General features: G+C 38.4%; 1 protein-coding gene across 1 annotated transcript; it reads right to left on the bottom strand.

The window, feature by feature from the left end:
* Positions 1–4,274: 4,274 nt before the first annotated feature.
* LOC141633791 (kinesin-like protein KIN-12E) lies at positions 4,275–14,138 on the bottom strand. The gene is made up of 21 exons (XM_074446198.1): positions 13,683–14,138; positions 12,191–12,346; positions 11,997–12,080; positions 11,576–11,695; positions 11,157–11,270; positions 10,887–10,979; positions 10,690–10,779; positions 10,518–10,588; positions 10,345–10,419; positions 10,148–10,235; positions 9,998–10,056; positions 9,819–9,882; positions 9,635–9,700; positions 9,065–9,223; positions 8,876–8,980; positions 8,415–8,650; positions 7,959–8,028; positions 7,815–7,871; positions 7,253–7,312; positions 7,083–7,162; positions 4,275–6,723 (listed from the first exon to the last, which is right to left on the bottom strand). The coding sequence occupies exons 1-21, from the start codon at positions 13,959–13,961 to the stop codon at positions 4,665–4,667; spliced, it is 4,185 nt and encodes a 1,394-aa protein (XP_074302299.1). The 5' UTR covers positions 13,962–14,138; the 3' UTR covers positions 4,275–4,664.
* Between the last annotated feature and the right edge of the window lie 2,061 nt (positions 14,139–16,199).

The raw sequence follows: 16,199 nt of genomic DNA, 5'->3' as shown, positions 1-16,199 counted from the left end.
ACAACAATAAATTAAGGAACTTGATTAATTAAGCAACAAGGAAATCACACTTAATTACTCAATATAAACAAGGATTCCAAAATTCAAACAATAAACACAAAAGGATTAACAATGATAATGAAAATTAAGGAAGGATTAAAGAGTCTTACAACCAAAGATTAAGCCTTGAGTCGGATTAAGAAGGGAGATTAGTTCTCCATAATTAGATCTAAACCCCAATTCAAAAGATGAAAATATTCCCAAATTACAACTTGATTAATTAAAGTGAACAAAAGATCTTGAAAACCTAGAGACAATCATCTATATATAGTCTAGGTATGAAAGGGATTAATGGGCCATAACATGGTGCAAGCCCGTAATCAAAACATGATAAAACACGCTGAAACCCAGATATTTCGCACCGTGCGAAATATGGGTCCTGGAATTTCGCACGGTGCGAGTTCCCTGCTGGACAGCATTTTTTCCAAAGGCCATATCTCTCTCGTTACTTGGCCAAATGAGGCGTGTGACCTACCATTGGAAAGCTAAGAACATAAGCTTTCACCTCCACTTGGCCTTGCATCGATACGAGCTCTAGAACTCATGATATACCCATTTGAAGTCGATCCTTATGCAAACGACGCTTCAAATCTTCAATTGCTTCATCCTTTCACTTCTTCATGTCTTAGCTAGTCTTCTTTCTTGCTTGTAAATGTTTTGTACCACGGTAGACTTCAAGACATGCCTTTGCTTCCGATCATTACTCAAAACTCCATTACTAACCCGGCATTGAGAATATGGTAAATGTGACGTAAATCATGTGAAACCACGTCCCAATGCCGCTTTATTATGTATAAAATAAGCTAAATATATAGTAGAAATACGAGCCTATCAGGCGCGCTCAAGTCACCGGGGCCAGATAGTATTCCAGTCATTTTTTATCAAAAATGTTGGTTTATCGTGAAGAACGATGTTACAAAAGCTATTCTTTCAATGCTAAATTCGGGGGTGATTCTTAAGGAGTTGAATCGTATTTTTATCACGTTGGTTCTAAAATGTGATAACCCAAAAGAGGTTGGTGACTACCGGCCTATTAGCTTGTGTAATGTGATTATGCGTATTGTTACTAAGTGTATCACGAATCGGTTGGCGAATATCTTGTGGGGGATTTCAAAATGCGTTCATTCCTGGGAGGCAAATCTCGGATAATATTCTTTTGGCCAATGAGTCAATACATTGCATTAATTCACACAAGAAAGGTAGCACAGGTAGGCATGCCTTCAACGCGGACATGAGTAAGGCTTATGATCGTGTGCGATGGGACTTCTTGAGGGCCATATTATAAAAAAGTGGGTATCCCAGTTAAACTAGTGACACTCATTATGAACTGTATCACCACAGTGTGGTATCAAGTTCTTTTCAATGGAGCACTTCTCGACTTGTTTCTGCCAAAATGTGGACTTCAACAGGGGGATCCCCTCTCTCCATATTTGTTTGTGCTTTGTATGGAGGTGCTCTCCTGTAAAGTGCTTCAGTCACAGGCCTATGGTAGGTTAAAAGGTATTAGCGCACCTTTTCTTTGCGGATGATGCGGTTTTCTTTCTTCAAGATAAAGGAGACTCGCCAAAGGAGCTGAGGGACTTACTTGAGAAATACTGCTTCGCCTCGGGCCAAGTTCTAAATGAAGGTAAATCGAGAATCTTGTTCAGTCCGAACACGACACTGGGAAGGCCAATCAATGTTTGAAGACGTTACAGATAAAAGGAAATAAGGAATAGGGAAATATCTTGGGCTTCCTACGGATTTTCAGGGATCAAAGAAAGATCCATTTAGGGGTCTAATTGAAGTTGTTATGAAAAGGGTTTCTTCGTAGAATGGGATTTTTCTATCACCAGCTAGAAGGTTGACTCTAATTTCGTCCGTCTTATCAAATCTATCTAATTTCTATCTATCAGTTTTCGAAATTCCGGTAAGTGTGACAAATAAGCTGAACTCTCTTTTATCACATTTTTGGTGGGCGGGTTGCAAAACGGGGGAAACAATTCATTGGTGTAGTCAAAAATTTCTTAGTTTACCAAAACGGAAGGGTGGTCTTGGTATTAGGAATATTGAGTGTCTTAATCAGGCAATGTTAGCAAAGCATGGATGGAAGATACTAGCGGGGAAGTATTCATATTTTAGTCGTGTTTTTAGGATGAAATTATTGGGTGTTGAGGGCGACAGAGAGGCTATAAGGAGGCGGAAGTGCTCTAATTTGTCCTGGGGGCGAGGAGTGTGCTTCATGGCTTGGACTTTGTACGTCAACATGTGGGGTGGAAGCCGGGATTGAACTCAGGCCTAAACATTTGGAGTACTAAATGGGTTGCTGGGAGATGCCCGGAGCCTAGGGAGGGGTTATTGACAATAGATCATGCGATATTAAGGAATTTATCAATTGCTGATCTAAGGCGAAATTATGGTACCTCGAATGATGATTCATGGAACGAGGGAATTATTCGGTATCTGTTCACAGATGAGTGATGTAATGAAATATTGGCTATGCCCACTTGTAGGTCGCGGAAATCGGACATTACTTACTGGCTACATAATAGTAGGGGTGATTACACAGTGAAAGGTGGATATGGTGTGATTTTCGAGACATTTATGCAACAAAAAAGATCACTTAAGGATAAAACTCGACTTGATGAAGATGGCCGTAATTTCTGCAAAAGGAAATTATTGGAAATTACCGGGACCAAAAGTGTGGCAAATACTAGTCTGGCCAATCATAACTGACTCTCTCTCGGCTGGGATTAATTTTGCGCGAAGAAATATCATCATTGATCCCAATTGCAAGGCTTGTATTCATAATGGTATGGTTATTGAAACTAAGGAACATTTGTTTCGGGACTGTGACATTGCACGGCATGTTTGGGCTTGTACAGACTTGGGAATTAGGGATTGTCAGAGCTCGAGGTTGAGTATTAGGAAATGGATTATAAAATGAATAAATTATTTGAGTAAGCTAGAGAGTGCATAGTTTGCTTTGGTGAGATTCCTTGTAACATTATGGTGTCTATGGACAATGCGAAATAGGATTATCTTTCAGGGTGAGGTTTTTCACTCGCGGAGGTTTTTTAATGAATGGTCTAGAGTGGTGGAGTTGGCTTATCAGGCAGTCAATAAAGCAAGGGAGGAGAAGGAGAGTAGGACTGCTGGTTCGTATTCCCCAGTGGATAATCAGATCTTGGAAATACGAGATAGTAAGCCGATATGTGTGGTGGGGATTTCTGGTTCATGTGCTAATGTCAGGGTTATGGTGGATGCGGAATGGAATAGTAATACGTCTGCCGACATTGGATGGGTGGCTTTTGGGGAAACAAGGGATTATATCTTTAAAGGTTGCCGAAAAATCAAAGCGGCCCTTGGTATTCGGGAAGTACTCGTTTAGGCGTGACAACGCGCTTTATGGCACTTGAAAGTTTCTTCATATTGCCTTTCACTAATCTTGTTTTTTGCAGGTGTCGAGAGAACGCATCATCTCACAAAGGAGCTTCTTGATGACATCCAAATTAACTGAACTTATGTGTAATTTTTTCGAGCTTTCTTAAAGTTAATTTTTTTATGTTTAAGTTGGTGAATTCAGAAACTTTATGGCATAGCTCGGTTTCTTTAAAACAAAACTCTAAAACTTTATCATAAAGCTCAGATTTTACACCATACAACTGGTTACAACTAGTTATAGGATCTATTAACTACCCCTTACCCCGCAATTTGCGAGAGCGATTAAGACACTGGGTAATGTCGTTATTGTTGTTGTCCCACATTAGTACATGACATATTGACACTGTAACCATCTTTCGCAATTGACTACGAGTTTTGCTTGTGATTGTCATCAGGTTATGACATCGCATAATCCAGTAAGTAGACTATATAACCAGTTGTACAGGTTGTATAGTTCAGAATTCGAGCTTTATAAAGAATAACTCGAGCTAACACTTACAAATAATGAGCTTTATAGCTCGGAAAAAATACACAAAAACCCATTTAGATTTGTTATGGTTGTACAATGCTCTTATACAACCAGTTGTATAGTAATATTTGTGTCGCATAATCCCCTTTTCTTTGTTATAACTTGTAACCGCCACAAATAAGGATTTGTACATGGTTACAACTAAAATAAGGGAGACTCGTAATTTGACTTAAACATATTGGTATTGTAGATCCCGATTTTACGGTTTTTTAACTCACTAATTAAATATCGGTCGCGGTAGGAAACTATAAATCAAGTAATTGACAGAACTGAGGAATTTCACTTGTTTATGTAATTGCATTGTATAACTTGAAATAGGGGAAGAGAATGACAATTAATGATTGGTAAAAACCGACTTAACATCCGATACGGTTCAGTTGTTTCTAGCATCCTATTGCACCTTCAGACTCCTCCGTTGTACATTCAAGACTTACATAAGAGGATTTTACACGAGCATTATTTGAAAACCAGATGCATATAAAAGGTATAAAACGGTCGTACCAGAGATATTGGCAGAAAAGGAAGCTTGGCTGTCTAGCGGAATTTCTGCACACAAGGCCTTGTTATTGATGAGAGTCATATAATTCATGTTGTGTCAGATAGGATTCTGTTTTCGTTCATTCTCAGGAGTCGGGAACTCTTGACGGACTAACAGACAAAATGGCTTGGCTGTCTATCTCACCATCCTCCACACAACAGTGCTTGCTTCATCAATCAAGTTCTGAACATCTTGTAGCTCTACTCGCATCTTTTCAGATGGAAGGCCTGTTTGGCATTCATTTCCAAAGACGAGTCGAGTTGTTCTCTTCACGATTTCTGTCCTTTCCGACTCTAATATATCTACCTTTATCGACATCGTACACATATCTTCTTCCAGAATGTTGTGCTCCTCTTCTCTTAAACAATCCTCAAATATACAATGCTGGTACTCAGCTATTAGAGTATCAAATTCGGTTTCCCCATTCTCTTTCACCTCCATAAGAGCTGATTTTTCGTTCATTACATTCTGCAAGGCAAACTCGGTTTCATTGACAATTTTGGCTGCCTTTTGCATCTCCAAACTCACAACCTGAATCTCATTGTTGAGCTTTTGCCGCTTCAGATTCAAATCTTCAACATCCTTCTTTATGGCGCATAGCTTTTCTCGGGTTTGCTTGATCTCATTGTGAATTTTTGTTTTCTGTTCCTCGGACTTTAACAGTTCAGTTGCCTTACTGCCAACTCTCCAACTACTCTGCCCTGATGGAATTTCATCTCTCTGAACATTGTCTATGGAAATAAGAACTCTTTCATTTTCTTGTCGTTGGTTCTCTTCCTTTAGTTTGGCTTTCAGCAACAACAAATTGTTCCTAGTTTCAGCTTCAGTTGCTTGAATCTCTCTCTTTTTGGCACTGATTTCAACACTTTGAGCTTGAAGACGGGCTAGATTGTCCTTCTTTTGACGGAAGGAGGACACTGAAGCATCAATCCTTGCCTTTACTCTCGTTACTCGCTGCTCATAGTAAGCAAATGATGAAAGAATACTTGTAAGTGTAACTCTAATTGCAGCAAGCTTATTATCAATAAGAGCCCGTCTGGAACGGAAATCCGAGGAGAGGATTTTATGGGATTCAATCTCCTGTTGCTTGAATTGGATGTGATCCTTTTCAGCTTCTATTTCTTTTGAGATAATATCACACTTGAGAACGGCTTCCTCGAGAACTCGAAACTCATTAATAAAATTGGCAGAATTTGATAGATTTTCTCGGGCTTTGTCTAGTTCGACTCTCAAGAGAACAAGCTCATCCTCCATTTGCGAATAATAACAAGTTCTACCATCAAGTCCATTGTCTGTAAGACCCTCAGAATCGGCAAGGAAGTCAGAGGTAGGGTTTTGTTCATCTATCTCAACAGACCTCACTTCATCTATCATTGTTTTGCAGACAGGAGAGCTTTCCGACTCCTGGTTGTCATGTAGATCTTGAAAACTCAAGGGACCTGCCAAAGAACTTTGATGTTCATCTGACTTTGAACTTGTCATACGAACCACATTTTCATGCGCGTCAAGATTGGAGACGTCACCTTCCTCTAAGGCATCTTCTTCAGCAATTGGAATATGCTCATCCACATCCTTAATGGTACTTGCATCAATAGAATCATCAAAATCGTGTGGATGCCCTAGTAGGTCAACCTCAGCAAGTTTTTCCGAGAAGTCAGATTTTCCAGTTTCCAGGGAGTTGTCATGCAAGGCAGATGAAAGCTTCCTCTTCAAATCATCTCTCTCCTGCATTGCTGTCTCATATAAACTCATCAGCATCTCATTTTCCTCGTGCAATTCAGCGAGTTGATGCTCTAAATCCTCCGAATGTTTCCCCTCTGTACCCTCCATGTCAGGAACCATATTAATTTCCATGTTTTGAGCTTCATAATTGCCACCATTTTCAGCATTTAAACTGACTTTGGCGTTCTTCTCTTCAACTGCCCTTTCATACAATTCTATCAGCTTGCTGTTGTCCTCCACTAGAACTTTAATCTTAGCTCGTAATTCATCATTCTCTTTAGAAAGAGTAATGGCCATTTCATGAGCTTCAGCTTCTCTCTGACTTGCTGCCGCAATAGCATCCACCATCGCTTTCAGCTCTACATCACTAGTAAGAGTGGAAGGAACTTCACTTGTCAATGTTGATATTTTATCATTTGCTTCTTCAGCAGATCTAAGTGTCTTTAACTCGGTTTCTAAATCCTTGATGTGCCTGTCCAACGTAATAAAATGTAAGCTAAATAGCTTATCAGGAATATCTACAAAATCTCCAGTTTGGCTTAGAAAAAATGAGGACGAGAACTTCTGGAAAAAATCTCCCTCTCAAAGCCAGTTACTATGGTTCATAATTGTTTCACTATGTCATCCAAAATTATCAATGCCCACGAGGAAGCTAAGTAGCTCTATCTGTAGTCTACAGTGAACTGTGACGCAGCAATGGAAAACATTTGACAACCCAGTTTGTTACTGTAACCACAACAAGTCTCCCCTAAAGCCGCCTTATGATAAAACAGTGAGACAACTTTAAACAGCTGTTTGTATTGTAACCAAATAGATTCAAGGGAGATATACCTCTCCAGTGTCTCTTTCTCCTCCAATCTGGAGTCAAGTTTCTTCCGTAAAGAATTAATTTCTGCCTGGTTCTGAAAAGCCTGTCAAAAAATATTTCATTAGTACAGAGCAGCTGCGTTATAATCTGAAACTAAGATAATAGATAGTAGAAATTAGTTTGGTGTTCACACCTGTAGTTGCAAGAATTCATTTTCCTCTTTAATGGATGATTGCCCAGATGCCGCAGACTCCTGATTAAGGAAGACCCACAAGGTAGATGGTCAAGATAAAGTACACAAGCACATCTAACATAGTACTATTTCTCTCAATTTTATTACATTGGTGATATGACTGACGTCAACTTTGACCATCAATTTCTAGTATGAGTAGAGATACGATGAAATTTTAGACACTTGATTTATCAAAATAACAGATACATTGTTAAAAAGTTGTATATCTACTATATTTTGTGAAAAATGTTGGTCAAAGTCAAAATCTTTTTATTAGGAATCAAATGAAGACAATATAAATAGAGCGGAGGGAGTATATTATGTTGGTGATAAGTGTAGATAGTGTGATTTTCTGAGAAGGATTGAACTACTGCACTTTTTATTGTGAATCTGAATTTTTCTGTCTTACTTCAATCATTTGATAGCAATAAAGCATTAATCCTTAATCAGATTTGGTGTTAGCTGACAAATACTCCGTAAAACATAGATGACATTTTAATATAAATGAAGATCAGTGAAGCACCTGAACATCTGATGAATCTGTTTTATGCATAAGCTTCCAGTCAAGTGCTTCAAGTAACTGTATAGATCAATTAATAATGGAAGGTCAATCCTAATAATCATTTAAGTTATATAGCTTAGAAAGTTCATAGTCAATCAATAACACCTTATTCTGCAATGCTGAAATCTGTTCGTTCATTTTTTCTCTTTCACCGTCTTCATAGAAAGATTTTAATCTGCAAATGTAGAGTAATATACAAATAAACATCAACTGTAGAGCTTTTGAAATACTTTCTAAGAAATGTAGTTATTCCCTCCAATTCTTTGAAATTGCTCCATATTTTCAGGATACCTTTCACAAATTTCTATGAATCAGCGGGAGTAGTACTCTGTAATAGGTCTTATAGGGCAAGGTACACCTAGTGTCTTGACTACACTAGCTCATCAAGGTGTTATAACAGGAACACACACACATCATATTTTTGTTAGTATCTTTGACCTTGAGTTATGACTTGTGAATAACAAAATAGCCCTCAGCATTGATATCACAACTTCACAAGAAAAATAGCTCCATGCAATCAAGCATTTAAGATCATACGAGAAACATAGACTGCCAACATACCGTCTAAGTTCTTCTGTCAAACGCAGGTTTTCCATGGCAAATCTTGTCACTTCCTGATTCCTATCGACCTGAGCACGCAAAACTTCTATTTCTTTCAAGTGCTCCTCTTTCTCCTTCAGTAAGTGTGCCTCAGCAGATATTTTTCCAGAAGCAACAGCTTCTAACCTCTTAATTCCTGCTTCCCTAAACCTGAGCCTCATTTTCAAACCTTGAATTTCGTCTTCCCTTTGTTTCGCCTGCATTAGCAACAGTACGCCAAGTTGTCAATAAGCCATTAAATGGGGAGTTCACTAGCTTAAAATTGTTAGACTAACTCAGACATTGCTTCTTCTAGATGCAGCTGCTAAACACCACAGACATTAATTTCTCCCTTTGAAAGGAACTTTGAAAAAAATAAAACTAACGAATTAGAGTTGAATAAACTTCAAATTCTAATACGACAGCAGTTTATGGAAACACACCAGTTGCATAGCTGTCTTATTTTCAGCTGTTAGTGATTGCAAAGCCGAGTCTTTGTCCTTTTCTCGTCTAAGTGCTCCAACAAGAGCAACTTCATATTCATTCTTCTGAAGAAAACCATAGAACATACGGAGTATTTAACTAACCTGTAACAAACTGAATCACCTTGCCAAAATAACAGAAGCACGAACCTGAGATTGCTTTTTGTCAGATCCCAATGGACTAAACGAACCATTAAGCCCTTCCCACTTAAAAGCTCCTGGTGAACCTAGCAAACTCAGTGACTGGGCTTCACAGTCCTGGTTTCCTTGTCCTCCATTAGCTAAACTACGCAGATGAGAAACTTCTTTCTGCAAAATGGTGAACTAGGAAATTAGCTTTTTTTGTACAAAATATCTCAAAATTGCAATGAGCTTCCGAGACAATCTCATTAACCCTCAATATACGTTCCTATCGCTTCTATTTGACATATTCCCTGATATTGATGCACGGAGACCAAAACGTTCTAAATTCTCAATAACATTGTACAAAGAGCAAGGTATGACTTCTGTGCTTCATAAAGAACTTGAATTGACAACTTAACTAAGATACTATGGCCCCACTTATATGGCCCCAACTGAGCCTAGAGCATCAAAGATAGGGAACCCAAACAGCTAAATTATCGAGATTTACACTAACTTCTAAGAAACAACATTTGGCCTGCCCTATACTGAAAATGTACATTTTGAGTCCCAGGGTTGGTATAGAAGACAATTCAATACCTTCAGCTGCTGAATTTGCATTCTCATGGCAAGCACATCACCAGAGGCATCTTCGTTTATGATTGCCTGAAAAGGAATAACAACCAAACCATAATTGCTAGCAAGAAGATGTGGAGCAGTATTTTTAGGACGAAAACGTAGTTGGTTCATGGTGCTACAGAAAACAAATGTCAATATAACATACATTGTTCTTTATAAATTTAGCACGCTGAGCAAACTTCAGAGTGCTTAATGTCTCCAGTGAGCAGCTGCAAGAAGACGGGAAATAGTATGGATTATTACAAGTAAAAAATAAATGTGCCATTAAAAGACTTGGAATGTGAAGAATGTGAAGAAAAGGTGAGTGATGAAGAAATGACTAACCCATTAGAAGGACTAATATTAGCAATGATAATTGTTTTTGAATTTCCTCCCAGTGAATCCTGACCAAATTTGAAAGTTAGGGTAACTATGTTATGGCTTTAATAGCGTCCTTAGAAAAATGCATTCAAGTAAAATGATGTTGACTTATACCTGAAGCAAGAAGGTTAATTTTGAATCTCGATAAGGCACATGAAGAGATTTTCCGTTGGATATGCTCACAAGGTTCATAATCACCAATCTGCATGAACCAAAGACAAGTTAAAAGAGAAACAACTTGAATTAGACGTGTAGTTGTGCAATAGTTACTGTGACCAATGTGAAGAACTCAACCGAAAGTAAGGACATACCCAAGAGTTGAAAGTGACTTGTTAATATTCGTAGCTTCCTTAAGTCGCTCACCTTCTGCCCCAGAACTCTTTTGCCTGTGGTGATCATCTTTTGGTCAGAATGAACATTGAAAACTAATCTAGCAGCATGGAACAATATATAACATATAGGAGTAACTTCCTTCTAAAATCACCTTTCAGAGCCTGCCAGATCTACAAGATTTAGTCGAGCAAAACGATGATGGGTAACACCTTGAGATTCCCACTGTCAATTTCAAGTTATCAATAAAAATAGCATTCATTATTGAAGTTTATATACTATACTGTCTCAAAAACATCACGCCTATGGAGGGAAACTCTACTTACCGTACTCTCAATCACACATGTAAAAACACTATGGGAACGACTGCTTGCACGATTCATATTTGTGGCTGCCACCTTCCTGTTCATGGAACCCTGACATAGCGCAATAATTCTGTATCAATCACTTGTAGAAAGAAGAAACAGGAAACATGGAACATAACTTGTGCTGGAAGAACTAATTCAATTTAGTGGATTACTACCTCAAGCAATTGTTGCATTACATCTCGAGCACTTGAAACCTCTAGCTCTGTGAGGTTTTCCACATAAATGCCTTTCTTTAAATCTTCTCTAATCTGCAGAATAAGATTGATAAGGTCTACAAGTTAGAGTAAGAGCAAAAATTCAAAGGGTTTGAAACGTATGCAGTAGAAAAACCGCAAGCTTGTTGCTGTTACCGAGAGCAAGGTCTAAAAGGCCTAAGCTGCTATAATAACAGTCTTACGATTAGCCAGTTTGCTCATGCCGCTTACCTGTAAGTTCGATGAAGATGGGTTCAAAAGATCAAGAATGTGCTCGTTGTAAATTTCCAAAAATGAGCATTTACAAGTAAACCGAAACTTTTCTTCTCTGCGAGCCTCTTTTTCCTGTAATGGAACGTGAAAATTGCCCTTATGATTTTGCAAACAAAACTAGATAAATACAAAATGAGTGCACCAGCAAGATTGACTATGATATGTAAACATATTCTATCTGATTCTGCTAGCAGTAAACCTGCGCGGCGTTGTGGGCTATGTCAGATAAAGGGGCTTAGAAACATTTTATACTCAAATACCATATAAGGACTGTACAATGGCATGTATTGATAATATTTTCATTCTTACTCCACATATTCTTCAAGCCGCGGATAGATTCTATCAGTTACATGTAGCGTCTTAAGAAAAAAACCTACCTTTTGAATCCTGGTAAACAAATATTCAAAAACTCTAGGCGTCATCCCACAGTTGACACTGTGTCGTCTAGTGCCGCTTTCTATATCTCCCAACATTGTATGAGTTTTTCCACTTCCAGTCTGCAAAAGAAAAATGAAACAAGAATAACATCAACCATAAAGCACAAATTAAGTAATCAACGAAACAAGAACTTCCATGATGCATAGGTGCATATCAGTCTTAATGCCAGTGTATCATACTCCATCTAAAGAAATAGGTTAATTATTGCTCGAATACTCCATTTACAATTCAATTTCCTCAGCTTTTATTGGCCATGTAAAACGATTCTTAGTTAGACCTGGACTACAAGCAGGCTACTATAAGTCTGTTAGGCAAAAAATTAAAAAATTAAACAATTAAACTGAAGCCACAACGACTTACTTGTCCATAAGCAAACATGCAGCTATTGTACCCAGCCACGGTGTTTTCCACCATAGGCACTCCTGCCACTCTAAAAAGCTTCTCCTGCTCATCATATATGAGTGAAGTTTAACACGAGTATAAAGCCTGGCTTGCTAAATCCTATAAGGTCGGAAAGTAATTATTAACATTGCACGAAAAAGAAGTTAACAAACCTGTGAAACTGTTTCATCAGCAACAACATCGAAGGTGAAGCGTGATTCAGGGTGTCCGGTCCAAGTAATTGTTTGGGAACTTTCTTGCTTAACACATCTACTATAGCCTTGTAGTGATATCTCGGAGCTGTTTAGAGGACGAAGTCTAATGATCACCTGTGAATCGATGTTGCAATGTAAGTCCGCGTCACAACATACACAACGTACAAATTTATGCAATCGTGTGGTAGACAACATCACCAATAACCAATTGCTACCGAATATACCAACAAACTACTGACTGGCCAATGTACGGGAATATCCGTCCTTCATTCCAAAGTGCTCATCCATTCCACATTTCAACACACTACCAACGGAACATAATCCCTCATCTCTCATCATCAAGAAAACTACAAGACTACAATGATGAGTATGACAGATGCCAATTGTGCAACATCAAACATCTCCTCTCAGCTATATAGTCATAATTTTTAGCTCAACTAGGTAACACCCTTCTTAAGACGCCTTTCTCGGAACATCTCAAGCTTCATACCTCCAATTATTGACCTCTTCATTTTCACTTCCACTTTGATTTCACTCATCATGTATACAATAACTTCATAACCTAGCTCAAATGCTCAATCATCAAATACGTCAGGTATACTAATCATCGATATCACTTCTCAGATAAATAACAACTTCCTAACCTAGCTCAATCATCAAACATGTCTATACACCTAATCATCTTTATCAATTTCTCACATACATAATCATAACTTCGTAACCTAGCTCAGTCATCAAACATATCAGTAAACAAATCATCTATATCACTTCTCACATAGATAATCGTTACTCAATACTTCATAACCTAGCTCAATCATGAAACATGTCACTACATTAAACATCGGTATCACTTCCTCACATATATAATCATTACTTCGTAACATAGCTCAATCATCAAACACATCAGTACACTAATCATCAGTATCACTTTCTCACATATATATAATCAATTAATCATAACTTCGTAACTTAGCTCAATGATCAAACATAGTCAGTACACTAATCATCTATATCGCTTCTCTCTCTCTCTCTCTCTCTCTCTCTCTCTCTCTCTCTCTCTCTCTCTCTCTTCATAACCCCGTAGTCTAGCTCAATCATCAATGTATCAAACACCTCAGTACACTAATCACCAGTATCAATTTCTCACATATATAATCGAAACATCTAAGCTCAATCATTTGGCACGGCAGTACACTAATCATCTATATCACTTCTTTTGCCTAAAATCAAACATATATAACTTCATAATCTAGCTCAATCATCATCAAACACGCCAGATTATCACCTCCTTTCGCCTAAAATCAAATCCTCAAACCCTAGTTCCTCAAAACAAAACACAAATCCGCCTATTTCCTTCATCAATCCAGTAAATGAACAACAATAAAACAAGAAACTAAAATCGAATCAAATTAATCAATCAACAAAAAAAGTATATAATCATCAAATTCACCTGCACATTATGTTCTTTCCAGAACGACGGATCTTCAGACAAATCAAAGCAACGAACAGCCACCACATTATTATTATTATTGTTATTAGCAGCAGAATCACGAAACTCATCTATCTCATTAAAGTTCCGAGTAGTAGAAGACTGCAACAACAAATTATCTCGCGAAATCGACTTCGCAATACTCCGCGTAGCACGATTCGACTCAGGCGCGTCATGGAAAACTGTCCGATTCTTCACCGTACTCGGCGTCTCGGTACTAAATGACGGAATTTTAAACATCGTTTGATTATACTATGAGAACGATTGGGAGATTAATAAATTAATTAGGGCTTTGTAAATGTGAGTGAAGTGTGAGAGTGTGGAAGATGAAGTGAGGATTTGAAAGGAACGGTAAGTAAATGGGGTGTTTGAATTTGTATTAGGCAGGAATTCAAATTTTTGAAATTGAGGTATGTGGAATTGTGGAGCCTAGGGATGGCAATGGGTAGGGTCCGCCTAGACCCGGACCCGACCCGAGATTTTCCCTTTGGACCCGTACCCGACCCAGACCCGCAAGGTCTAAAATTTGAGGACCATACCCGGACCCTATGGGTAAGGGTAGGGTCTGGGTCTACCCGGGTCCGAGTTTCACCACTTTAAGAACAAGATTAACAGCTATAGGGTCTATAATATTAAAAAAAAAAAAATCATACTACTTTAACATTATGAGTTTATTAAACTGCCGTTAATGGTGCTTGTCGGTCGCCGGCTATTAGAGAGGTGGTTGCCAGTCGCGTATCAGTGCTGTGGTGGTGGTTTTCTTGTGTCAGTGGTGGAGTGGTGGTATTGTCAGAAGAGTTTGCTTGAGTTTTATCACTTTATGGGACGAGGGAAGAGAAAGAGAGTTTAGTTGGGTTTCTACAGTCTGCCAGTATGAATTCAGAAAAGTTGTAATTTTGATTTTTTTTTCTTTAATAAAGGGTCTAAGGGTCGGGTATGGGTCTCATAACTTAGACCCGGACCCGGACCCGAAATATTTTCTTAAGACCCATACCCGACCCATACCCATTGGGTCTGAAAAAATGAGACCCATACCCGACCCATTAGGGTCCGACCCTCAGGGTCTGGGTCGGGTCCCCGACCCACTGCCATCCCTAGTGGAGCCAGATTTGAAGAGGTGTGAAAAGACACTTCGTAGGCTATGTGGTATAGTTTTATTATACAACCAAGGAGGTGGCAATCGGGTCACTCGGTTCGTTTTCGGATCGGGTTAAGGCGGTTCGGGTCATGTTGGGTTCGGGTTTGATCGGGTCATGTCGCTTATTTGGTTCGAGTCGGGTTCGGGTTGGGTCACTTACGGGTGGGGATAACCGGGTCAATAACTACAACAGGTCGGTACGGGTTCGGGTCGGTTGACTTAATGGGTTGGGATATATCGGGTCAATATGCTTGACCTGGTCGAGTTTGGTTCGATTTCAGGTCATTCATGGGTCGACTCATTTGTATTGTCGGGTTGAGTTTCTAAAATCAACACTGATATTGTACTAACTTTTTACACTATCAATACTATCAATATCAATCAATCATCAATATCAATATCAATCAATCAATCAATATATCTATCTATATTATTAAAGTAAGCTTTTTTCGAGCGATTATAGAGACTCCAACTTATTATAAACACTTTCGACCAATAAGAATAAAATAATGTAAGGAGATAAAAATATAAATCACGTGAAACTCTACCCAAATAAACCATACATAATCCTATTTGCATAGCAAAATTAATTGTTGTTGGACTCTTAGCCATATATATACATGCCTTGCGGATCGACTTCAATAGGTTCTTCTGTATTACGAAGGAAAGGAGCAGAGCGAGATGCTTATGATGGCTTAGGCTATTGGAATTCCCTGAATACAGTGGTTCATGGCGGGGCTGTTTGCGACCCATATGGAATGCTGGATATATGAATGATGAATCATGGAGTTTCTGGTGTGCTTGGGATGTAATTATCTCCTATATAAATTGCATGAAAAAAATTCAAGATGTTGTTAACTTGACAGATCTAAAGAATAAAATTGATTTGCTAATGTTAGAGGCAGAAAAGGCTGGGATTGATGCTACCGACGTTGAATTGCGAAACAAAATCCAAGCATTGGTACAAGAAATAAAGGAGAGTCTTGTAGAGGCTCTTAGTAAGTCTGAGTTAGTGGAGGAGTATGAGAAACTGACAGCCGAAATTGAAAAGGTAATCGAAGCTAATGGCAATAGACCTCATATAAATGATTCAAGAGTAGAGGTCAATGTTGAAGGAAGCTTTTTTCGAGCTATTCTAAAGAGTACAACTTTTTCGAACTACTTTCGAGCAGATATTAGATAAAGATATGTGGCAAAACATAACTGTTAAATAGTTAATGCACGTATAAATACTATACTAATGCTAATCTAAGATAAACGGTAAAAGTCCTCTCAATTATGAAACTTTACATAGATAATTATAAAGCAAGGAAAGGATCTGGTGTATTATCATCTTTCGT

The sequence above is a fragment of the Silene latifolia genome, chromosome Y (assembly GCF_048544455.1).
Source record: "Silene latifolia isolate original U9 population chromosome Y, ASM4854445v1, whole genome shotgun sequence".
Classification (NCBI taxonomy): Eukaryota; Viridiplantae; Streptophyta; class Magnoliopsida; order Caryophyllales; family Caryophyllaceae; genus Silene; species Silene latifolia.
Note: the sequence above shows the minus strand (reverse complement) of the source record. Positions and strands in the feature narration are given on the sequence as shown.

Excerpts from the sequence above, each read along its gene's own strand:
- LOC141633791 (XM_074446198.1), bottom strand. The coding sequence starts at position 13,961 with ATGTTTAAAATTCCGTCATTTAGTACCGAGACGCCGAGTACGGTGAAG. Across the intron at positions 8,029-8,414 it reads TTGACAGAAGAACTTAGACG|ATTAAAATCTTTCTATGAAG; the intron begins GTATGTTGGCAG and ends CTACATTTGCAG. Across the intron at positions 7,872-7,958 it reads TTTCAGCATTGCAGAATAAG|TTACTTGAAGCACTTGACTG; the intron begins GTGTTATTGATT and ends TGATCTATACAG.